This window comes from Notolepis coatsorum (assembly GCF_963971535.1).
Source record: "Notolepis coatsorum genome assembly, chromosome: 20".
NCBI lineage: Eukaryota > Metazoa > Chordata > Actinopteri > Aulopiformes > Paralepididae > Notolepis > Notolepis coatsorum.
This window is the reverse complement of record NC_140184.1, coordinates 10,016,803-10,043,692: the sequence shown is the minus strand read 5'-3', so window position 1 is coordinate 10,043,692 and position 26,890 is coordinate 10,016,803. Positions and strand designations below refer to the sequence as shown.

General features: G+C 42.2%; 1 protein-coding gene across 2 annotated transcripts in view; it reads left to right on the top strand.

The window, feature by feature from the left end:
- Positions 1-24,188, top strand: part of kmt5b (lysine methyltransferase 5B) — a 31,062-nt gene extending 6,874 nt beyond the window's left edge. For both annotated transcript variants that reach the window (XM_084337151.1, XM_084337150.1), the window contains exons 4-10: positions 832-997; positions 1,096-1,205; positions 5,172-5,338; positions 5,460-5,479; positions 5,631-5,767; positions 16,143-16,342; positions 19,956-24,188. In XM_084337151.1, the coding sequence (XP_084193277.1) occupies positions 832-997; positions 1,096-1,205; positions 5,172-5,338; positions 5,460-5,479; positions 5,631-5,767; positions 16,143-16,342; positions 19,956-21,541 (2,386 nt within the window). In that variant the 3' untranslated portion in view covers positions 21,542-24,188. The remainder of the gene's footprint in view (positions 1-831; positions 998-1,095; positions 1,206-5,171; positions 5,339-5,459; positions 5,480-5,630; positions 5,768-16,142; positions 16,343-19,955) is intronic.
- Positions 24,189-26,890: the final 2,702 nt, after the last annotated feature.

The window sequence follows — 26,890 nt, the reverse complement described above, 5'->3', positions numbered from 1 at the left end:
CTGATCACCATTCGGAAAAAATCGATAAGTGTATAGATCCAACGTGATACGTGATGCGGGGCGCAGAGGCTCCAGAATGAACTGTGGTAAGCCCAGCTGAATCAGTGGACTGGAAAATGTGGAGTACAGGATTTTTTTCTCCCCATCCATTTTCATTGAGTCCATTCCAAAATCCCTTATGTCATCTGGGAGACGATAGGGGGCGCTTTTTTCCACATCTGATCGCCGGCGGCGCTCGGGTAGGCTAGGCTCGCGTGATGCAATATGATTTCAGATCGCTAAAAAAAAATCAGAAATCTCGTGAGTGGCTTTCAACGAGATATTAATAATTCCGAGAAAACTCGTGAGTGGCATAGAAAGTGTTAAAGCTCAATATATCAGGCACCTGAATCGTATCGTATTGTATCGTGGCAGACTTTGTGATATCGGCAAATATCGTATCATTGTCCAAAGAATCTATATCATATCGTGAGGAAACTGGTGATTCCCACGGTCCCACCCCTAATAAATATGAATCCGGGAAGGGTGCAAAATTGTCCTGGGACAATACATGAATAGATTATTTATTCATATACATTGTGGGATTTCGGTAGGTTCATTTAGTTTTTGGATGATTTAAAACTAGTTTTGGCAACAATTCAGTGCGTCTTAAAAATCTAAAATTTTGACCTGTTCAATTCAGATTCACTTTTGAAGTGAAGTTATGTCTCGGAGATTGTTAAAATTTCACTTCTGATTTGTAATGTTTGAATTGCATTGTTCTTCCTGAATTTCCCCCAATGAGATCAATAAAGCAATATCTTATCTTATCACCTTGTCTCACTACCACAGGTTCCGACCAATCAAAGGAAGGCAGGAGGAGCTGAAGGACATCATTGAGCGCTTCAAGAAGCACGACAACTTGGAGAAAGGCTTCAGAGCCTTGACGTCTGGGGACTGGACCCGGCATCACTTCCTCCACAAGACGAAAGCCCAGGAGAGGCTCTTTAAACAACACGTGAGATGGATATTCTAATAAGACGTGGCATGATTCCCCTCTTGTTTCTACGTTAATAGATCAGTGAATGAATTCTTTTACCATATTGTTTTCTACAGGTGTTTGTCTATCTTCGGATGTTTGCCACCGACAGTGGCTTTGAGATTCTCCCTTGCAACCGTTACTCGTCGGAGCAAAACGGAGCTAAGATTGTGGCAACAAAGGAATGGTGAGGATATACGTTTGAGATCTTGGTACCGCATCTCCCCTTAGCCCCCCCCTCTTCTACATGCACTTGACTATTCTTGGATCAATTCATCCTTTTACAGCCCAAACCGGCGGGCGATTAGTGCTTCACTTTCACTCCCATGTTAAGACATTGTCTGCCACGCAGTTTGCCCAACTTATACCACTCTGCCAGTGCTGTAACCCTATGGAGTCGCTCACCTTCTTTGCAGGGATATAACTTTTTAAATATTATAGCTATATCGACATTACTATGGCCCATTCAACATCGGGTATCTATCGTTCCGGATGTGGGAACGTTATATTTTTCCATTCATACATTGTCGTGTTAGTACCGTCGTGAATATACCGGTAAGTGTTTTTAAGCTGGTCCCGCTGGGGTGAGGGCGAGGCTAACGTTGGTGGGAGCAGCAGAGGGGCTAGCTTGAATTGGAAATTCTGGAATTGGGAAATTCTTCTACTGCTGGTTCCTCAGACTCGGAGAGCTCATAGTTGGCTGCCGCTGGAGTGACGGTGGTGGTTAACTTTGAGTTTGACCCGAAATCTGTGATTTTTTTTTTTGACGCTTCATCGTTCAATCAATGTTATCTCTCGTATACTATAGATAGAGGCTAGACTACTAGAGCGCTATTTGAAATGGATGCACCGCACGTTAGTATGAGCTTACCTCTGTGTGCAGCGTGCTCACATGACACAATAGCCAATCAATCATTAGGAAACAGAATTTGTCGCTTGTGATAGGCCATCTCTCTCTCTCGCTCGTATAGCTGTTTGTCATTATGGTGGCCAGACAGGCTCAATAAAAAAAACATTCAATCCGAGTGCGCGCCAGCCGCGCTTTATCAGAGTGAAGCAACAATGAAACAAATGTAATGATTGTTTCGTTCATCGCATAGGCTATTTAATTTTAGCCTATTTTAATACAATTCAAATAATCAAATTGTGCTTAGAGGGAATTCTTTTCACAGGACATTATGACCGGAGAGATTTAAATATGTCGGACTTCAACAGATTTTCCCGGTAAAAAAACGGTAATTACCGGACAACGGAAACCCTGGTTTACAGCCTTAAATAATGTTTGGCACACAAAGACCGAACTGACTGAAAAATATAGGCTACATTTGTCAAAGTATTAACTTAGTGCAAACAAACAATATGCTCAGCTAGCACTAGACTTTCCTTTCTTTAATATAAACACAAAAAAACAATGTCAATAATGTTTAAATTCCATGATTGTCAGTTCAGGGAAAGATTAGTTTTCCGCTTGAAATTAAAGTGCAGTATTTGAAATACAATGAAAGGAATATGGTGGATTTTTTTATCAAAGGGAAAAGTGTCACTGTTATTTAAAATAAATAAATAAACAAATTAGATTAGATCAATATAAATTGCAGCATACATCAAACTAACACACACACTGTACTGTTTCAAAACAACACTGCTCTGTTCATTCTATTTAAAAAATACGTACATTATCTGTCTACATTTATTTAGAATAACATTATTTAAATATTGAGTGCAACTGTGGTGGATTACGTAATTCGGTGAGTTGGAACTATCTATGGGGTGGCGGGTCCGCAGGGACATTTTAGCGTGACGGACCATCAGCTCCGGTAACGTTAGGAGTTCATAACATGCAGTGGAAAAGCGGCAATAGTCCCGGTTGGAGTTAGTAAAACACAGTTGTATGTTCGCCTTCTTGGATGTTGAATAAATGCCTATCATAAATCGATCAATGGAGACCGTAATAGATCCCCAACTATCATATCATGGGGTATCATTGGAAAGCCACACTCATTGGCTACAACCCTGTGCAAAGATTTTCGAGATCGCCAAATGATTGACGGAGCTAGAGCCCCGGGAGTCGGGGGTGGTAATGTGTACTTTTGCGTACTTTGGGGCACGCCTCACATATCGGCATGTAACTCGAGAACCGCTGAACGGATTTTGTCACCTGAAAGGGCAATCGACAGGCAACAAATAGGGCTTTAATTGTATCTATATATTGTATTAAAAGAAATGCACACCCGAGCCACTAGAGGTCGGCAAAGAATCGTCCACATGTGGGCCCTTGAATGTTAAGAGGTTGTTTTTAAATTTTTTTTTGTAGCCAAGAGTAAAGACCATAACCCTATCAAAAACAGTAGTCAAAGTGTATATTTAAATTTTTACCGATGTTTTATACGATTTATCGGAAATACGAATTTATCGGAAAATGCTAATTATCGCAAAAACCGCAAGGAAATGACTAAATCCAGATTCAACCCTGCCATTGGAAAGAGGAGCATTTTCCCTATCCACAGATGTATGATTTGGCCATAATAAGGTCAAGTTCAAGGTCAAATATGAATTTATAATTAAAATCGATTATCATTAATTACTGTATCTACAAATCCTTCTATTTAATCATCTTCCCTTTATTCATTTGCTTAGATTTTTTGTACACATGATCTCAATAGGGTGGTGAATGAGCTCAGTGAGCATTTTCTCGTACCCCGCAGATTTAACATGATAAAAGATGCAAAAATCATAATTTATATTCTCCTTTTCTTCATTACAATTTACTCAGCCTAGTAACAGACACAATATTTCTGACACTGGAAATACATACCCCCAGGTCCCTAGATGTTCCTAGATACCAAGAACATGCAAATTGACCTTGCAGAAGTGGAGCAATCTTCCATTTACTTAGGCATGTACCTTTAGGCGAAATACAGCTTACAGCTTAACAGGTTATTAAACACCCCGCCTCTCAGACTCATTTTCTCCTCTGCTAGCTAGTAGCTACGATAACATTTCATTGACTATTAGCTGGCGGGCTACCATAGTTAAAACGTGCGTTGTGTTGTACAAACTGCTAACGTTATGGCAAGACGTGTGTAGGCCTATGTAATGTTAATGGCTATGTTTTTAAAGTCGTAATGAAGATTGATTTATATTGCGCTTGCCATTTACACAAACTGACTAGCAGCTGCGGTGCTGGTGCTGCTGCTGCAGCCAGCGCTCACCTCTCCCGGCTCCGTGCCAAATGAAGTTTTTTCTTTTTATTTGCGCATCCCCTGAACCGTACGATACACAGACGCCCCGAACCGTGGAGGTCGTATCGAACGGTCTACGGTTCGAATGCGTATCGTTCCACCCCTAATTACCACACACATAGATGTTGTTCAACCAGCTGTATCTTTCCCAATACAAATAAACCATAATATGCTTTTTCAGGAGTACAGTCACACTGATCATCATTCTACAATTAATTCTAACATTCTAATTAATTAGATAATAACTGGTTAAACAATGCAAAATGGACAATAGAACACTGGAATCTTCAAACGGGGAGCTGTTCCAATGTAAATGTGCCTTCCTCTGTGCGCTTTCACCCGCTCTGAAGTCGGACTCGGTGTGGATGGCCACGCCCGCGCCTGGTGGGGTCCCGGCGTTAAGAGTCAAACTATATTCACACGGTGGCCATTTTGCTCTTATGTCATGCTCGGGTTGGGATTCTTTCCATGCTGTTGGTCGCAAACGGCTGCCATGTGAATACGGTCAATTGTTTCTTTTCCAGTTTTTCAACCTGCATCCCATCTTTCTGTTGTGGGGAGAACGTGTGATCGCACATAAGACCTACCAGTGTGTCTCGAGAGCTCAACCGCATCTATGGCCGATTATCACGTTCCTCACAACAGAACAGTAGGATTCAGGTAAACATGGAAGCAGTGCACAATAGATTCCTAATGTTCAGGAGCTTATCTCTGGTGAAAGTGCTCCTGATATCTTGGCCAAACACAAAATTTACCAACAAGAACATGCAAAACAACATGCACCAAAACACAGAGGCGACCGTCCGTGGCGCCATCCTGGGTTGATATCTATGCAGATGTTTACATATTGTACCGTTCACGCTCCTTGTAAGTCGCTCTGGATAAATATTTCCGTTTTGTGTGTCTTGCAGGAAGAGGAACGATAAGATCGAGTACCTGGTGGGCTGCATCGCAGAGCTCTCGGAGAGCGAGGAGAACATGTTGCTCCGGCACGGGGAGAACGACTTCAGCGTCATGTATTCCACACGCAAGAACTGTGCTCAGCTGTGGCTGGGGCCCGCCGCCTTCATAAACCACGGTACCCGGATAGTTGTCATCAGTGTCGTAAAACGACAATTTTCTATTCCCAGCCAGTAATGGCTAAGATGGTGCAACACGTGTTTTTTAGAGAGCTAATATCGTCTCGTTTTTATTTTCAGATTGCCGACCGAATTGCAAGGTGAATATCTATCCCTCTGTCGGGGGGGGGCCCATCTGAGTTCAAGTTGTTTTATTTGTCACGTATAAAGTACATGTACATTATAGGAAATGCTTGGGATTACCATTGGAGGAGAAGAGACTGGTGAATAATCCAAACCTTGTTGTTTCAGTTTGTGTCGACGGGTCGGGACACGGCCTGTGTCAAGGTTTTGCGGGACATTGAACCAGGGGAGGAAATCTCCTGTTACTACGGAGACGGATTCTTTGGGGAGAACAATGAATATTGTGAATGCTATACATGCGAACGGTAGGTGTCGTTTTATTTATGTTGTAATAGATGGGACACTTATCAGAATAATAAACACATGCACCTTGGGGGTGGGATGATAAACCTGAGAAGAGAAGTGCGCCGGCCCTTTTTTTATAGGTCTTTGGGATTGTGTGGATGACGAATCATTGAGCAATCATGCATACAAGCAAACAAATCAACTGAACCATAGAGCACGGTTGTAGAGGTGCTTCTACAGAGTGCCTAAAAACTACGCCGTTTGACCTTGATTTAGGATAATATTTGGTTTAATCTAGGCCTGTCAGTTTATCGCGTTAATTAGATTAATTAATTACACGGCAAATTATCGCGTTATGAAAATTAATTAAAAAAATGTATATGGTCCATTTGCATGTTTTTGGTATCTGATTCTAGGGACATCTATGGATCTCAGGGAATGTATTCCCAGTGTCAGAAATACTGTCTGTTACTAGGCTTGAGTAGATTGTAATGAACCAAATGAGAATATCAATAAATTTTTTATCTTTGACTGTGAATAACACCATGCTAAAATTGACCAGACCGGAAAATCTAAGCAAATTGATAAATGGAAGATGATTAAACAGAAGGTTTTGTATACAGTACTGAATTCTGCCAATCCGGACACATGCAATTTGAAATATGATTATAGCATATCGGGCATAAAATGGTTATGCGATTAAAATGCGATTAATTAATTACAAATCCTGTAATTAATTAGATTAAAAAAAAGTATCGCCTGACAGCACTAGTTTAATCATGTTTATTAATTAACGTCATAAAATAACATTTGGTTTAATCTAGGGATGCACCGAATGGGAAATTCTTGGCCGAAACCGATACCGAAAATAGGAAACAGTTGGCCGAAAGCCGAAAGGCCGAAAATGATTCATAGAATAGAATTTTTTTTTACCAATGTTGTTCAGCTACCTGATTATGGAAAAATATATGATTATGGCAAAACTTAACTTAAATAATAAATAATCACTATTATGGGTCTTTTTGTATCACAAACAGTACTGTATTTGCAAATCTGGTATGTCATAAATGTATAGATGTAGCAGTACTGTCTATCTGTATGTCATATATGTCCTGATGAATTGAAAATGGGGGACCCTGATGTAAACAAGACGAAAGTCTTTCTCTGGTCTGCATCCCCTTAACAATTGTGTGTATTGAGCTGTACTGTATTGTACCCATTCTGCAATCTGTTAATAAAGTTTTCAATCAATCAGAGAGAGAGAGGCGGACATCTGTGCTCTACTGAGCGCACCTTTCTAGTCCCCAGATGACTTTGGCACAGTAGACGCGCGACAGACAGCGTCAATGTGAGAAACACAATCCCTCCCCCTCTCGCTCTGAATAATATGCATATTAGATCAATCAGTGATTAACCGCAACGGGCATATAGTAAATAAAGGATAAAGTATGTTAAAGACGCATTTATTGGACTCGTTGCGCGCAGAGTTTACATAGAAACAGCGCGACTCCCGAGGAGATGCATTGCTCCCGAGTCCCAAGAGGAGTATCACGCAGGACTGAAGAGCTCACAGCGCGCATGTAATGAATCCGCGTTTTGATGACATCATCACAACAACACGCGTTAGGCTACAGGTTGCTTCTGTTTCGGTGATATATTTTCGGTGAAAAAACTCTTTCGGCCGAAAGGCCATTTTCGACCGAAAACTTTCGGTGGCCGAATTTTCGGTGCATCCCTAGTTTAATCATATGTTGATTAAATTACATCCTAAAATAACATTTGGTTTTAATCATATGTTGATTAAATTACATCCTAAAATAACATTTGGTTAACTATTTGAATTTACCACTATGCAAGCATAAAACAACAATTTACCTATCTCAAATCTTTTCCTGATCCTCCAATCACAACTCTTGCTTCGAATCACAACTTCCCGAAGCAACAGTTGTGATTGGAGGATCAATAAAAGAGGGCTGGTTTGAGACTAACATTACATGGAGAAATGTTTTAGATTTAGTAAAATTAGACCAAATATACTAACAAAATATCATAGTTTTCCTTGTAATTTTTTTATTACTACTTATTTTCATTGTAGTCTATGAAAAGACCAAAACCTACAATGCATTTCTTCCACTCTCAATACTCAATCCCAGGGTTTGCGTTAGCTGGTATTTACCGGCCAATAGTCCTTTAGAATTTCAGGCAAATATAAATCACAACTGGCATTGTGGCTGGTAATCTTTTATTTTGTATTATTACACTGCCTGTGGCAAGTGAATATGTGTTAGTGTGTGGCAGCGTGGGTTACTGAGTGCTGTCCTGCGACAAGAGAAGGAATTTTCTATGCAACATCACCTTCTGGCGACGCACATTCACGAGTTCTGCAACAACCAAGCCCTCCGTTGTAGTAGGCTACAGTAACGGACGTCCCTTTTGTACTAAATCCCCCCACTGCTAACGTTAACAATGAAGAGGAACTGATCTTTCAGCGAGGCTGTAAGGCTGCGAGTATGAAGTACGCAGGACGAGCTACACTATGCTTTATGAAGTACACAGGATGAGCTACACTATGCTTTATGAAGTACACAGGATGAGCTACACTATGCTTTATGAAGTACACAGCTACACTATACTTTATGAAGTACACAGCTACACTATGCTTTATGAAGTACACAGCTACACTATGCTTTATGAAGTACACAGCTACACTATGTTTTATGAAGTACACAGCTACACTATGCTTTATGAAGTACACAGCTACACTATGCTTTATGAAGTACACAGGACGAGCTACACTATGCTTTATGAAGTACACAGCTACACTATGCTTTATGAAGTACACAGCTACACTATGCTTTATGAAGTACACAGGACGAGCTACACTATGCTTTATGAAGTACACAGCTACACTATGCTTTATGAAGTACACAGCTACACTATGCTTTATGAAGTACACAGGACGAGCTACACTATGCTTTATGAAGTACACAGCTACACTATGCTTTATGAAGTACACAGCTACACTATGCTTTATGAAGTACACAGCTACACTATGCTTTATGAAGTACACACAGCTACACTATGCTTTATGAAGTACACAGCTACACTATGCTTTATGAAGTACACAGCTACACTATGCTTTATGAAGTACACAGCTACACTATGCTTTATGAAGTACACAGCTACACTATGCTTTATGAAGTACACAGGACGAGCTACACCATGCTTTATAAAGTACACAGGATGAGCTGCACTGCTTGTTCATTTTGTTAGCGTTAGGCAACGTTAGCAGTAACATGAGATTGTCCGAAGGAGTCATCTGCTAACAAAGATATAGTTTACATCGGAGAACGAATTTCTTCACAAAATGGATCACCATTCAACATCGTTCCAAGACCGTAAATTATGTCCCCGTCCCCATCTTTTCACACATTTCTTGATGATCGCACGTGTATTACATGATATTGCCATAGAATTCACATTTGGCCCGTAAATTAGATTCTTATCAGCCAAAAAATGCTAGCGGAAACCCTGCTTCCTACTCGCCTACTCTTAGGAGCTGTAAACCAGGAAGCCATACCTTCCCATTGTATGCTAAAATCATTAAAGACAGCTGGCAAACTCGTATCATAACCTACAATATCATCATCATGAAGAACAGGGGCATTGTAGTTATTACAAAAGGTACTTAAAATGCAACGGGCTGTTTTTCATTTTTATTTATTTAACCAGGTAAGTCTCGTTCAGATCCAAAAATCTCTTTTGCAAGAGAGACCTGGGTCGAGATGGCAGCATTTAAAACACACATTCAAGTTGCAGATGCTACAACATAAAACGACCGCAGAATAAATGCATACAACACAGTAATGTCATACAAAACGCATTAAGTGTTCAGGGCCGGGGTTAGAAACGCAGACTGGTCCCGATTGACCCCGTTTCCAGGTCTTTAATTAATGTTTTAAATTCATCAAGTAATCAGATTTTCCAGCTGCAAGTTAGCTTGTAATGTATTCTAGGAAGAGGGAGCGGAAATTGCATAAAAGCCGACTTACTTAGGCCATGTCCAGACTAAAACGATTTTGGTCGTTTTAGGCAAAGTATTTGATCGTTTGCATCTTTCTGCCACACGGAACTGCGTTCTGGCAGCCTGAAGACGGTACTTTCTGATACCACCTCCCAGAGTGTGCAATTCTGAAGACGCCCCCCATTGCGTCACCATCTTTACAAGCGAAGCGCGTCTTCTCCTGAACCGATGACGCGATAGCGCAGCGGGGGCTCTGCTGTGCTTACACACTCCCGACCGAGGCGCACACACGCGCTGTGCTAATCTGTCTGAAGCGGAGCGGGGCTCTGCTGTGCTTACACTTATTACACTGATGCAATACATGATACTAACTAGAGATTAGCGTCGCATAGCTGGCCTTTTTCTGAAAACCCAAGCACATATTGTTCCATAGCATACACCTTCAGTTGATCATGACAAATCCTCTCTTACCTTGACGATTAAAAAGTCTCCATAATTTAGTAAATAAAGCTGTTGCCAGCCAGCTAGCATTGATGCTATTCAAAATGCTATCCACATTAGCTAAATAGCTAATCAACTAAATACAATAGACAGTGGTATCCTGAGGTAACGTTAAACACAGACAATGTTTGCTAGTCGAAATGACTGGACACACATGGGGACAAGTTAAACATCAATCAATTAATTTATTCCAACAGGTAGTTTGAGTTGCATGTGAGCCGCGGTCTTTCTCTCCTCTCGAAAATCACAGAACCGGCCGACACAAGTTAAGCTGCTAGCAACAGACACTATAACACTTCCGGTTGGCGGTTTTCAAAATAAAAGAGCTAAAACAGGAAAGACATTTTATTTTGTAAATTTGTGGCACACACTTATTAACTTGAGACGTTTTCGTTTTTACGGAAACCTTAAAACGAAACGAAAACGAAAAAGATCAAAATCGTTTTAGTCTGGACATGGCCTTAGTTCTGTGGACCTTGAGGTACAGGTCAGACCAGCGCAGGCTATAGCGGCTGCCAATGGTGCGTGATATGAAAGTGCACAGATGGGAGCAAAGCAAGAATTGGCTTATAAAATAAATGTGAGCCGGTTTTGTGTCTCCGTATGGACAAAGAGGGCCACTTGGCCTTGGTGTACAGGGTACACTGTATGTGTAAGAGCTTTACACACAGAATCGCAAACCTCAGTTTACGATGATGGACAGTATCTAACAGTAAACGCTGGTCTGATGCATTCATACGAAGCGGATCACTATAATCTAGCAAATATAAAAAATATAGAATTAAATTGAAAACCTTTATTTATCCCTGAGGGGAGATTCAGATGTCCATCACAGCACAACATTTAAAAACAGTTCTTTTTATTATCTTTTTTTCCCATTTTTTTCGATTTTTCTCCCATCCCACTGTTAGTCATTATGCCAATTCCCAACCCCCTTCCTGGTTGTTGCGCACCCCCCCCCTACTGTTGGTCCGGGAGGCCGGAGACTGTCGCATGCTTTCCTCCGACACATGTGCAGCCAGCCGGCAGCCAGCCGGCAGCCAGCCGGCAGCCAGCCTGGCAGCGCAGATTCTCACCGGGAGAGTGTAACGTGTGGAAGGTCACACTACCTTTCTCCAGATCCTACCCTTGCTGTGCAGGCGCCCCGACCGAACTGTAGGGGTCGCTGTCCACAACGCCCAGGACCCACCCATCAGCTTTCCCACCCCTAACACTGCCAATTATGTTAGTATGAACGACCAGCCAAGCTGATAGCAACGCCAAGAGCTGGGCTCGAACCCAGTGTCTCCAGCGTTGGTGGTGAGCGCCTTGCCCACTACACCACCTAGCCGCCCCAATTTAAAAACAGTTAATAGAAACAGTTAATACTAGTGCTGTCAGGCGATTAACTTTTTTTATCTAATTAATTACAGGATTTGTAATGAATTAATCACATTTTAATCACATAACCATTTTAGGCCTGATATTCTATATTCTATAATCATATTTCAAATTGCATGTGTCCCGATGGCAGAATTCAGTACTGTATCTACAAAACCTTCTGTTTAATCATCTTCCCTTTATTCATTTGCTTAGATTTTTTTACATGGTGTTATTCAGTCAAAGATAACATTTTCTTTTTTTAAATTGAATTGATAATCTCATTTGGTTCATTACAATTTACTCAAGCCTAGTAACAGACACAGTATTTCTGACACTGGGAATACATTCCCTGAGATCCATAGATGTCCCTAGAATCAGATACCAAGAACATGCAAATGGGCCATTTAAAAAAAAAAAAGGTCTGTAAATGTTTATAAGATAAGATAAGATAAGATAAGATATTCCTTTATTGATCCCCTTGGGGAAATTCAGGCATCATAGCAGCATGGGGGGAGGGGGGACGGGTACAGGTAGTAAAACAAAACAGTATACAGGTAGTAAAAGACAACACAGGCAGTGTAAACAATTTGATCAATATGGTCAATATAATTTACTAACTGACTAGCTGAGGAATATTCACATTATTCACAGTGTCACATGAGGTGCAGTATGCAAGAGGTGGTGTTATAATAATTTACTATCTACTGAGTATACATTAATCAAAGTACCAGGGTAGTCTACTTTGTCCCCCTTGGGTTCCTATAAGTCCCAGGTCAATGTCTGGTAGCAGTCGCTGTCGCTGCCCCCTGTTGTGGGGCCTGGAGGCTGCTAGTCGCTGCCCACTGTTGTGGAGCCTGATGGCCGCTGGTATGAAGGACTGTCCGAGGCGGTTAGTTGAGTGTCGGGGGGGGATGAGTCTGTGGCTGAACGAGCTTCTCATCTTGACTAGCTCGTCGTAGAGGGGGTGGTAGGGGTTCTCCATGATGGCATCCAGCTTCCTTATCATCCCCCTCTCTACCATCACCTCAAGTCTAGGTAGCTCGACTCCCACCACGGAGCTAGCCTTCCTCACCAGCTTGTTGAGCTTGTTGGTGTCCCTTGAGTTGATGTAGCCTCCCCAGCATGCCACAGCATAGAAGAGGATGCTGGCCACAACAGACTGGTAAAAAGACTGCAGCAGTTTGTTGCACACATTGAAGGACCTGAGTCTCCTCAGGAAGAACAGCCTGCTCTGTCCCTTCCTGTAGAGGGCCTCTGTGTTGTCCGACCAGTCCAGTTTATTGTTCAGGTGTACCCCAAGGAACTTGTATGAGTCCACCATCTCCACATCCACCCCTCGGATGGAGATGGGAATCGGGGGGGGCCTCTTCTTGCCCCTCCGGAAGTCCACCACCAGCTCCTTGGTCTTACTGGTGTTGAGTTGGAGGTGGTTGCTGTCGCTCCACCCCACGAAGCTCTCCACCAGGGCTCTGTACTCCTCCTCATCATCGTCGGTGATGTAGCTTACGATGGAGGAGTCGTCTGAGAACTTCTGCAGGTGGCACCCGCTGGAGTTGCGGCAGAAGTCTGAGGTGTAGAGGGTGAAGAGGAAGGGTGACAGCACAGTTCCCTGGGGGGCGCCGGTGTTGCTCACCAGTACGTCAGACTGACTGTCCTTTAGTCTGACGTACTGTGGCCTCTCAGTGAGGTAGTCCTTGATCCAGGCCACCAAGCCGTGCTCCAGCTGCATCGCAGAGAGCTTCTCCGCTAGCAGTGACGGCTGGATGGTGTTGAAGGCGCTGGAGAATTATTCTATATATATATTCTACGTTCTTATGGAATGAATGAGATTAGAAAACTTTTTTTTAAATAAAATTTGCGTTAATTTTCATAACGCATTAATTGGCTGTGTAATTAATTAATCAATTAACGCGATAAACTGACGGTCCTAGTTAATACATAACATACACTTATTTAGTATGTGTTAAAAACAAAGATGGACAAATACATAGGGCTAAAAAGAAGAGCTAAAAGTGGTGAATGGAAGAAAAGAAAAAGAAACAAGTCCAATCCTGATGTTAATTAGTTACAGTCCACAACCCATCTTCTCCAGTCCACGGCAGTTAGCCCGTCCTGGCCCTGCCTGGTTGTGGAGCAACAATCTCTTTCTAGATTCAATGGAAAAACAGGCCTCATTCCTAAAATAAGTGTTTCAACATGTTTAAAAGAAAGCTGACATATCAATTTAAATAGTATTTGTACATTCTTCACACCCTGTGCAGCAACAACCGCTACCGGTGTCCAGTAGTAAACGGCACCCAGTCCCGAGCGCATTACACTCCAGGAAACGATACAATATCCCATGGTCATCGCAACGTTGAATCATGCTGACCAAAGAGCCAGTCTTGTAATCGGAAGGTTCCCAGTTCGATTCCCAGGGCAGCATGTCGAAGTGTCCTTGAGCGAGACCCTTGAGCGAGACCCTTAACCCCTAACTGCTCCCGATGAGCAGGTCGGCACCTTGCATGGTTGCCGCTGTTGGTGTGTGAGTGAATGGGTGAATGTGAAGAACTAAATTGTAAATGCACTATTTACCCATGGTTTTATGATTTCTGGATATTAACTATAATCTAGAGGAGAAATGCATTGTAAGTTTTAGGCTATATGGACAAACGTAAGAGAAAATTACACTGGCCATATCCTTTTTAAAGGGATATTTCACTTTAATAGAACTTTTGATGTTGCAGTAGTCTTAATACTATGTAAGAGTATCTACAAGTAAGCTAACGACCACTACTGTCAACACCGCCATTCCTCCCGGCTGTCTAGCTCCTCGCTCATTTCGGGGACCTAGTCTTAACACTTTCAGTGCCAGAACTCGGTGCCCCGGAACCTCCTTGAATGCCGCGACCCACTTCAATGTTAGCATTAAAAACACCTAATCTATGTTTTAAATTATGGCTATGTGTCTAATCTGCCCGTCGCTTATCAATGACTTGTTTTCCAGTCAACATTGTCGAAGCGGATTGTTTTTTTTATTGGTTCATTTTCGTTTTATAGCATTTTGAAAAGCCCTCGTTTTCAAGGAAAATATAAAGATTCCATGATAAAAAGACATTTACTGGAATATTCTAGAATACACAAAAACGTTGTCATTTTTCGGCCTATTTATGAATCGTTTTCAAATAAACGCTAGATTATCGATAGTATATGATACTATATGTGTACGTATGCACGCTATAGAGGCAATCTGAAAAATCGATTCTCTTATTTCCTCATCAGCGATCGCGCACAAACAGACACATCACACATAGGGCAAACGCTGAGATCTCAGCGAATACAACTCTGATTATCCCAAGACTGGTAAAATAGATTCCTTACCTCAGATCAGATGTTCTCCAAAAAGATCATTCCAATTCCTGATCGCCATTCCAAATATCGATCACGCTTATTGATTGAGTATTGGCTGCTGTAAATATATATTCCAGGCTGATTCCTGTCCCGCGATGACTTCCATGTTGATCAGACTGCTCGCCAGCCCAACGAACCAGCTGGCTCCGCCCCTACATATCTACAGATCCCAGGCAGTTACACAGGGATAGACGATAGGGGGCGCTTTTTTCCATTCTGAGCTCCTGTAGGGGCTGCTGTACCAACGGGAGACTCGGTTGATGAAATATGATTTCAGATCGATAATAAAACGATATTTGTCGTCATGGGCACTCAGTGGGGGGGCTAATAAAACGAGATATGACGTCCCTGGCACTGAAAGTTAATATATAATACATCTGAAGTATAAACGAACTCCTGCTGTGTCGATTCCAATACCACAGACACGTCTGAGTCAAAGGTGTGGGTTTGTTACCCATGGTTACCTGCTTAAAAAAGTACAATATATTATAAAGAATAATATTGCTGTTCAAACGTAAGTATGATATTATATATAAAGAACATTTTTTAAGTTCTAATGTGATATATCCTTTTTAACATTAACATTTGATAGATTAAAAAAAAAGTAAATGGTTTCTCTTTTATTTGTCGCATATAATGTGAAATGCTTGGTTCTGTATGAGCCCCCTGAGATTGTGCTGCATACAGTAAAAAGAATAAAGGCCAAACACTATACAAAATATACAAACTAAAGTACAAAGGGAAGTACAAAATGCAAACAATAAAGTACAAGGATGAGGTAGGATGTTGTGCATAATCTTGTTGTAATGTTTTTTTTTCTTCTATATTGTAATGAATAGATACAAATATGGTGTAGTGTTGAAAGGGTCTAAAGTGAATGTTAAGGTGAGTGACGGCAAAGGTGACCATGCAAGGTGGCAACCTGCTCATCAGGTGCAGTTGGAGTTAAGTGTCTTGCTCAAGGACACTTCGACACGTGGGAGGAGCGGGAATCGAACGGGGAATCTTCCAGATTACCAGACGACCGCTCTTACCTCCTGACCCACTGTCTCATTCGGTAATTATTTAATGGGGAAAATTCTAACGTTTTTATCGGTTCAACTTGTTTTGTCTTGTAGACGAGGCACCGGTGCTTTCAAATCCAAAGCTGGGCTGCCAGTGGAAGTGCCAGTGATCAACAGCAAGTACGGCCTGCGGGAGACGGACAAGCGTATCAACAGGCTGAAGAAGCTGGGCGAGGGGAGCAGGAGCTCCGACAGCCACTCTGTCGGCTCCCACACCGACGGAGACTCTCAGGAAATGCCAAAAACACATCCATGTAAGAATCGGAATCGGAAAAAGGTCCTTCTTGCAGAGCAGTTTACACATACAAGCAATTTGATTTGGTCGTACCGAAGGTTAACCTTTCATCACCACACTAGACGGATAACCGTCTGTAGTTTAAGTTTAAGTTTATTTGGATCCCCATTAGCCACAGCAGTGCTGGGGCTATTCTTCCTGGGGTCTATAACATAAAACCCTTATACACTCATAACATTTACATGTCATACAGACAATTAAAACGACAATAAAAACCCTTATACACTCACAACATTTACATGTCATACAGACAATTAAAACAACAATAAAAACCCTAATCAAATTCATAATGCAATATAAAAATATATACTCCTTATGAATGAATTCATAATACAATACAATAATACCTACTCATAATAATTCATAATACAATACAGCATAATATACTATTTAGCTTTTACATACATTATCTATGTTCATATCAGCCAATTATACAATATTTTAATAATATATCCCTATCAGACACATGCCTTTTCATCCATATATACCTATCTCTTTATCAGACACATACATTTTCATTTACGTACACACTATCTATTAGGGAATGTCAATTTCTTTGGTTGAAAATGTTGTTTTACCACGATTTTGAAACGACATTTACTATTCTCCTGCTTAACATGTCTGGGAAGAGAGTTCCATTCCTGCATACCACGGAACATGACAGTTCGCTTCATTGCATTCGACCTCACTTTTGGAAGTGTAGTGTGGAGGTGAACGGGTTAACCTTCTCTAGTGTGGTAGTGAAAGGGTTAACGATCTGTAGTGTGGTAGTGAAAGGTTGGAATAAAATGGAATATAACTCAATTAAAATAGAAGCACAATATAAAATAAAATGGGCCAGGGCTGTACAATTGTGCACAATATGGTCAAGTATACACTAATTAGAATAAAAACAATAATACAGTGGGATGGAATATTTAGCAGGACTGTGTAATTGAGCAGTAATGTGCAAAAAGTATGAACAGTGAATAATGAACAAGTATGAAGAGTTTTGATTGTATATACAAATATATAGTCTGGTAAGAAGCACTCCTTAAAAGCATTCCTCCATTACCTCAGTCATTTAATCATCGGACCGGTTAACCTAGACTTGGCTCCAGTTATTGAATGTTAATTTCTGCAATCATTAGGTAATTCAGCGCACTTCAGTCGTACTAGTGTGGCCTATTCCTGGGGTATTTAAAATGTTCCTATTGATTTAGTCGCTCACCTGTTGCGCAGAGCACACGTAGTGTGTTGTTTTGATGGCAGAGGCGTTCGTGTGCTTTATATCTCTGGCCTCAAACAAATCATTATGAAGGGGCCATGCATCAAAAAAGTATGCAGGCTGCAGTGCATATAACAAATCATGTTGACTTTTATACCGTCTACTTACGCAGGAGTTTTGAATGATAGTCGGAGAAAATGTGCGTTCATTCTGGCACTCCAGTGTCAAGGGATCAGAAGTCCTATTTGCTGTAGGTCCGGGATATTTTGGCCTTTTGGAATTTGTTCTAAAATGGAGCCGTACCTTAGGACCCCGGCCTCTATTAGATGGCATGATAAACTATTCATTTCTACAGTAATTAACTTAATGGTTTTAATTATACATTTTGAAAAATGTGCTTGGTGAATATATGCAATAAACTAATCTAAGATGAGATATTCCTTTATTGGTCCCCTGTGGGGAAATTCGGGCCTCATAGCAGCATGGGGTAGGGGCGGAGCTACAGGTATGGCCAGGGTAATTGTAGAAAGACATAAATATAGGCAATAAAATTATAGTAAAGATCAAAATATGCAGTGTAAACAATATAATTACTCTGAATATGAGCAAGTAAGCAGTGTAATTAAAGGTGCAGGTGAGGGTCTGTATGCTGTATCAGTTATGTTACAATAAATATGGTCAATAACACTTAGAATCTGAATATATATACCTAAGTAAAGTATACACAAGTTTCAAGTTTGTTTATTGTTTGTCACAATAAAATACATGCACTTTACGGTGAAATGCTTGGTTCTGTATGAGCCCCTGAGAGTGTGCTTCATACAGTAAAAAAGGAGTAAAAGGAATATACAATCCAAGTACAGTGAGTAAAAATGAGTAAACGGTGAGGTACAAAACTTTAGGGTAAGGTGCAAATGAGGTATGAATGTAGTGCAAATCTCTTTAATAAATAGATAAATATAATGTAGTGTTAAGGTGAGTGTTTGTTTAAAAGTATGTGTGTGCAATGAGTGTAGATGGGTTGTTACATAGTCATTGAGCATCCTGATGGCCTGGGGATAGAAGCTCCTTCTGAGTCTCTGTACTGGCCATGAGACTCCGGTAGCGCTTGTCTGACCGCAGCAGTTCAAAGAGGCAGTTGTTTGGGTGACTAGAGTCTTTGGTTATTCTTAGCCTGGAAGCCCACCTCCAATTGTGTGTTCGGCTGAACAGGCCACTCTCTGTAGTCTGCTGCGGTCGTGTGCGGTGCTATTCCCAAACCAGGAGGTGATGTTACCAGTCAGGATGCTCTCTATTGTGCATGAGTAGAAGTTCTTAAGGATCTTCTGACTGACTTTGAACTTCCTTTAGAGCCAGGTTCTCTACCTCTCCCAGGTAGGCCCTCTCGTCGTTTGCAGAGATCAGGCCCATGTCGTCCGCAAACTTGATGATTGTGTTGCTGTTTCGCTGTGCCACACAGTCATGTGTACAGCGAGTAGAGGAGGGGGCTCAGAACACAGCCCTGGGGGGCACCTGTGTTGAGAGTGATGGATGAGGAGGTGCAGTTGCCTCCCCTCACCACCTGGGGTCTTCCTGTCAGGAAGTCTAAGACCCACTGGCAGAGGTCGTAGTTCAAGCCCAGGTCTCTGAGCTTGACTACGAGCTTGGAGGGGACTATGGTATTGAATGCTGAGCTGTAGTCAATAAATAGCATTCTCACATAGTTCCCCTGCCTCTTGTCCAGGTGTGATGCTGCTGTGTGCAGCACATGTGCTATGGCGTCCTCCGTGGACCTGTTGGGGCGATATGCAAATTGCAGGGGGTCCAAGGTGTTAGGGAGGGAGGAACAGATGTAGCCCTTCACTAGCTTCTCAAAGCACTTCATGGCTATGGAGGTGAGAGCTACAGAGCGATAGTCGTTGAGGCAAGCAGCCGTGGATTTTTTTGGGTACAGGGACAATGGTGGACTTTTTAAGGACAGGTTGAATATGTCAGTGAATACCGGGGCCAGTTGGTCGGCACAGACTTTTAGGACGCGAACGGGGAAGCCGTCTGGTCCTGCTCCCTTCCTAGTTAGTATTCACTTTCTTAAAGGTCCTCCTCGCCTCATGTTCTGTTATCCTGAACACTGAGTCTCCATCGGCAGTGGCTCTACTCTCCATTGCAGTGGCCTGTAGGCTGTTGTAATTTACAGCCTCAAATCATGCATAGAAGGTTTTGAGCTCGTTACACAGGTGCAGTATACATAAGGTACCCTAACTGGCATGATGTGCGTTATGTTGTAGTCCGTCCAGTTTAGATGGTAAGACACTTAGTGATCAGACATTCCAAGTAGTTCTCTAATGTTTGTTTTTGTTTTTTTCCCCCAACCCATCTCTTCCTGTAGCTGTAAGGAAACGAACTTCCCCTGGCATGAAGTTCAGTAAAACCAGGACTCAAACCAGACAGACTCTTTCTAGAGCTCTTACCTCTACCTCACCTTCTAAACAAGGTCACATAAACAATAACAGGGTACCAAAGAGACTAAAATCCCAATCCAAGCCTTCCCTAAGCAAAGTCCAGCTGCGGAGTCGCAGGCAGGGGGCGGATCCCAAGGCGTCGGCCAAAGGTGAGACTTGCCGGCTGGGTCTCAGGGAGTCAAAGGGGTCGCTGTGCAAAGGTGTCGCCATCAAGAAGGAGAAGGACGCGCACGGGCAGACTCAGCAGACACTGGGCCAGCGGGGCTGCCTGACCCGCCACGCTGCCAAGGAGAACAACAACCTGCCTGGCCCGCCGGGCTGCGAGGGGAGCCAGGCTTGTACTTATAGAACTCGCAGGTCCACCAGGACCCTTGTGAAAGCCCAGGAGGCCGTGGCGGGGGTCAAGCTGGAGCCCAGCGCTCTTGAAGGCCTCAGCCCGGTCCCTGGCGGGGTGGTCATCAAGACGGAGCCGGCCGACCTGGAGGAGTACCTCCATGGACTGGGGTCGGAGCAGCCGGCTCTGGATGCCGCCGGCTATGCCAGGAGAGGGGCGGCGGTGGCGGCATGCGCCAGGCGCAAGCAGGCGACGCGGCTCAGGCCGGAGCGGACGATTAAGCGCGAGGACTCGTACGACGAGCCGTTCGCACCGGTGGCGGTGACGGCCCCGCCGCCCCACGCCGCTACCTTTACGGACTGCGGTAACATGCTGCTGGGTCTCCCCGACAGGCACCGGCACAGGGACTATAGCGGGTCGGCCAACGGCGGCAAGTCCCTCCGCCGGGACAAGAGTAAGAGCGGCTGCCGGTCGCAGGGCAAGGGGAAGAAGAAGCGTCGGATCACACGATACGACGCACAGCTGATCCTGGAGAACAGCACGGGGATCCCCAAGCTCACGCTCCGCCGGCGGAGGGACAGCAGCAGCAGCAAGGAGACCAACGAGGCCGTAGGCTCCTCCAGCACGTCCGCCTCCACGGTCAACTCCTCCTCTTCCTCCTCCTCATCAACAACATCGTCGTCATCGTCCTCCAGCAAGATCAGCATCAAGTTCAGCAAGGACCAGGACAAGGGCAGCTCGTATGTGGCCAAGCTGAACAACGGCTATGCCCCTGGGGGGGTCCACGGCAACAGCTCCACCAAGCTGAAGATCCAGCTGAAGAGGGAGGACGACGGCCGGAGGGTATCCCAATCGAAGTCGGAGCATATCTCCTACAACGGGGACGTGGGCCAGAGTCCGGATGTCAGGAACGGCGGGCACCGGACGCAGAACGTCATGGCGGACTCTTCGTCTGACGATGAGGATGACGACGAGGAGGAGGATGACGATGACGACGAGGAAGAGGAAGAGGAGGAGGAGGAGGACGACGACGACGACTACTTTGACAATGAGTTCGACGATGATTTCATTCCACTCCCGCCGGCCAAGCGCCTGCGACTCATCGTGGGCAAAGACTCCATAGACATCGATATCTCCTCCAGGAGGAGGGAGGATCAGTCTCTGAGGCTCAACGCGTAGAAAGCTCTGGAGCTCATCACTCTACCTTCTCCCCTGTAAATAAAGAGATGACTCACTAATCAACTGTTCTGTTGATGTAAAAGAAGTACAGTAATTTAAAAAACTAAAAAAGTTGCTGAAAAATTTGAAATAATCAAAATGAACGTTATAAAAATTTAAAGGGGGTCGTTGGCTCAAAACAAATCCTCCATTATTCACTTAATTTCTATTATTCATCAGCTGCTCTCGAGTTCGTACTCGTGCTGATGGCAGGCGACAGTCCAGTCGGGTAGACAAGTTTTCCTTACCCATTCTATTTTTATGACATTGTTGCGTGCTCATACTATGCTAAACATAAGCTGCAGGAAGCTGCTAAGTAGCCTTCATTATTGACACTTGTCTGATTAATCCCTGTCGAAGTGAAAAATGAGAGAATTTGTTTTTAGTTGAACTATCCCTTTTAAGTGAATGCACTTGTTATATTCATAATGGACATGGATATTGTAGAAAGTGTACAGTATGGTGACTATCCCCTTCTGTCTCATAGGCAGATTTTTATTGAACTTTCTTTTTTTTTGTTTTTTTTTGTCTCATAGTTTGTAATTTGTGTGGCAAACCAGACTTAATGTAAGGAATAGTTGGTCCAGAAATATTCTGATGATCCGGTCAGTTCAGTCGGGAATGAGTTCCGTGTTCTCGTTATCCAGTTCGCTCCCAAGTGAGTTCCAATAATTAATTGACATCGGCGTGATTTACTGTGCAAAGTGAACACACATTTTCTTTGGTCGTCGATTTTCTTGTCGCTAGGTTTTGTGTTTGTTTTTTTCATCAAATGATTCACCTCGACAACTCATGCAGGCTTTGCTAAAAACACTTTAAGGTGGACGCATCTCAAGTGACTTACTTTCATTTTAATTGACCAGTGCAGAGATATTCCATTCTAATGTTTCACTGCAAGGCTGCCCCTTGTAACCAATCAGAATCTCAAAGGGAATTTGTTTGGGGGGGGAAATATAACATTTAGTTCTTAGTTTACATGGTCCTTATTGTTGGACTGTTGCATGAGAACCGTGTAGATTCAACCATGAAAATAGCTTATTCTAATGAAATTCCCTCCGAGCTTCTCTGATTGGTTAAAAGGGTGAGCCTCTGACACTAGAATGGAATATTGCAGCACCGTTGCTACACTGGTCAATGACTCACAGTAGACTTGAGAGTCTGTGTCCATGTTAAGATGTGTTTGAGCAAAATTCTAACAACATGAACGCTTGAAGGTCTTAAGACATTGTAGCTCTAAGGTGAATTTTCTCTTTGTGTAGCATTTCTACCTTTTAACATGCAGAATTCCAAGAAATAAAAGCACACATTTTTTTCTAGTAGGTTGAGAATAGTAAAAGAAAAAAAAGATACAGTAAAGTTAATGGACCAATGTTTGGGTTGGATGTCAGTTTTGGAGCGACTGTATAATGGTGACACGGTACACGGAAGTAGGTCAAGCCTTGAACCTGAATCATTGAAAAAGGCAAATCCAAATATTCAATGGCGTACATGTTCATGCTTTTAAAAATGCATCATGAAGTCATAAAAAGTAATGTACAGAAAGACTGGCCAATATTTCCCAGAATCTGATAGATTTTCCCTGAAGTTATTAATTTAATTATTCTATGATCGACATTCACATGGTGGCAAGTAACTTCCGTTGACACTGGAGGTATTCGAAAACGGTAACATAATGAAATTTGCAGATTATATTTTTTCTCTCTGCAGCATTTCTGGTGCTATGTTATTTGCTTAACGCCAGTTCGCAAGGCTCCTTGTTTCAAAGGATAACTGTCCTGTAGGACCAACAGTAGTTAAAATATTGATTACAGTATCAAGCCGTATTTAAATCTAATGGGCCCCAAAACCTCTGTTTCTTGAACCAACCCGAACCAACCATTTTCCATCAGTTAAAGCCATTTTATCAACTGTGCAGTACCTGCAGTCTGTTGTAGCTGTAACCTGCCTTTTCTTGTGGCAGGAAGTTATTCAATTTCCGTTTTATTAAATTTGCCAAATTATGTGAAATTTGTTAATCATTGAGCAGCATGTCAAACAGCATTGGGTGCCTTAACAAAGAGCCTTGGACATATTTTAGACCAAATTGGGAAAAAATTACCAATTCGATAACCGTGTAATCGCTGTGTTATCATCTTTTTCCCTTTAAATATCGAAAGAATTTAAGGTCCAGCCTAAGTCCTTCTGTATATTATTTTTCCTTTTTTTTTCTTCTTTTTAATCTTAATCGTGGAGGTACTGAACTGCCAAATAGATCAAGGGATCAACTGATATGAATGTTAACCCACTTTCTTCTGTTCTTATGTACTGTTCATATCACCAGCAGCTAATCACAGTTCTGAACCTGGCTAAATATGTCCTTTTCCTTCTGTGGACGTCTCTCCCATTCTACACTGTATGCTGTTCCAGGTGTACCGTCTGTGTGGTCTTTGTTCGATAGACAGCTGTGGAGATTTCCAATTGAGTAAAATAAAAAGGAAATGTGAATAGTTTGCGAACATTTTAGAGTTGCGTGGATAGAGGGAAAACACGTAAAGAATTGAAAATGGGCAGTGCTTATATTGTCCAATATGTAAATCATGTGAACACATCTTGTACTTATTTAACAGTTTTGAATACTTGAAAACTATATAAAGTTTCTTTGTGAGAATAACCTTGCTCTCTGTGCCATGTTTTATTGAGATTGACTGGTGTTGCCGTAACAATATACAGTGTAATATGTTTGTGTTGTGAAGTTGATGGTTCATATTGCTTGATGGTAGCGCAAGGCTTTTTATAACCTTTCTTGAGCGGATGTATTTTTCAGTGAGTTCTGTTAGTTGCTTGGATACAGCAGGAGGTGGTTTTATATGGTGTACATGGCTGACCTATTAAATTACGTAAGGGCCCCATGGTCATGATCATCGTTGGTGTCCAAATATCTAAATATGTATTTATTGATCCTGCATTACTAATCCTGCTTTACCAATATCAGAGTTTCCTCGTTCTCCTGAAAATGCCAGGGTATTGTATTGTTTTCCAGGTCCAGTTTTCAACAGAAAAGTAAGTATGTATTAAAAAAGAAAAAGCCTTAGCCTACCCATAATGCAGGAAGGGTAAAAAAAAATTACACAACATTAGGGGTGTAACGCGACCTCACAACGATTAATTTCCATTACGATTATTCGGTCAACGATTCAATGCATCATGAAATCTCTTCATTTGACCATGATTCGATTCGATACATTTTCTATCGGTTAATTCCCCAAAAGATGTTGAATACACAAATGTGGCTGGGGGAACTGATTCACTCAGCATGGTCAATAAAAACAATACACACTTTTCTTTTATTTATTTTTTTATTTTGATTAATTTCGATCATAATCGATTCTAATATTTTCAAATCGATGCAGTTGAATTGTCACATTAGAATCGATGCATCGTTACACACCCCAGAAAACATGATTCATGTGTGGTTGACTGGTATGTTGACATTTTCACTGAGCATGTGGATATTTTTCCACACAACGCAGAAGGTACAGTATGTTCTAATATACATAATACTTAGTATGGATAGAACATGGTGTCTGGCTTGTTGACTCATGTACAGAACGGTGTGATTTGTGTGACCCAGAGAGCAGGTGTTACTCCACACCAGGCCTGGGAGTCATCGTGAGGTGGCAGCTGTCACTCAGGTTTGTGTCACTCTTCAGCAATTATCAGGGTTTGTGTGTTATTTTATCTTTTATTTTTATTTAAACTAGGGACAGTACGTATTGATGAAAATGTTCATGTAAATATGCCAGATTACAGCCAGAGGCACATTTCCATCTAGTTCCTTTGCAGGTTGGTAGATCAGACCATTTACAAATGTACACAAACTTCATAATCACAAGAACAGACAACTACATGTACAAGTTAATAAACTACACAAATTTCATAACCATAAAAGTGACAACACTGATGTTGAGAGACAAACCGGGAAATAGGAAGACTAAGGGCTAGATCCACAAAGAATGGATTGCACGGAGCAAGTTGCACCCTTACTTACAATTCATTATGAATTGAAAATGGGGGACCCTGATGTAAACAAGACGAAAGTCTTTCTCTGGTCTGCATCCCCTTAACAATTGTGTGTATTGAGCCGTACTGTATTGTACCCATTCTGCAATCTGTTAATACAATTTTCAATCAATCAATCTGCACGGTTAACACATTGCCTGCCGAGCATTGTACCCATCTAATGCCCCTCTCTGCCAGCGCTATAAGAGTGGCTCACCTTCTTTGCAGGGCTATAACTTTTTAAATTGTATTGGTATATTGACATTACTATGGCCCATTCAACATCGATTATCGTTCAGGATGTGGGAACGTTATACTTTTTCATTCATACAAAAATACCGTCTAGAATATAAGTGTGTTTTTATCGTTTTCTGCAGTAATTCCTAGAACGTGAGTTATAGGCCTAAACGCATATAGATTATCGATTGCCGTTTCTTCCCTAGACACGCTATATTAAAAAATTCAAATGTACATGATCGGTATAGTTATGCGTCATCATGCGTGGAGGAAAGGGGGGGGGGGTCGTTTATAATTCCTTGATCGTCACTAACTGCTTTATGTGGGTTGATTTATTGATCAGATGGTTTGTAAATAAAGAAATTTATAATTGGGCTGAAAATAACGTTAGTGTCCTCTTACCGTGCGTCAAAGAGACTGGCGGTGAAAGATCCCAAGTATATGACGTCGATTGCCTATGTCCATTTCCGGTTTGTATGTCGCAATAAACGCCGAAATCATATCGATTATTAAGTTTATAAAGCGATCCATTATGTACATTGTGTCTGTCGGGAGCCTTGCAACGATATCTGACGGCCGGATGCATTTAATCGACACACAGCAGCCATATTCTGTAAGCGAGTGTAACTCGCCCGACCATCCACCAGGCGGCGGTATTGAGCCGTCGTTGCCTTCACCTTTAGGGTCCAGCTGGAGCGTTGCGGGTGTATATATGAATTATGAATGCCATGGTGAAAAAAATTTAATATTGATTTCAATAACGCTGTACAGCGAGGTCTGGTGGTCAAAGCATGGCGGGCAATAACGTTTTAAAGCGTTTCCGGCGGTGGATGTGTTAACAGATTGCAGAATGGGTACAATACAGTACGGCTCAATACACACAATTGTTAAGGGGATGCAGACCAGAGAGAGACTTTCGTCTTGTTTACATCAGGGTCCCCCATTTTCAATTCATAATGAATTTTAAGTAAGGGTGCAACTTGCTCCGTGCAATCCATTGTTTGTGGATCTAGCCCTAAGTTTAAAGTGCTTTAG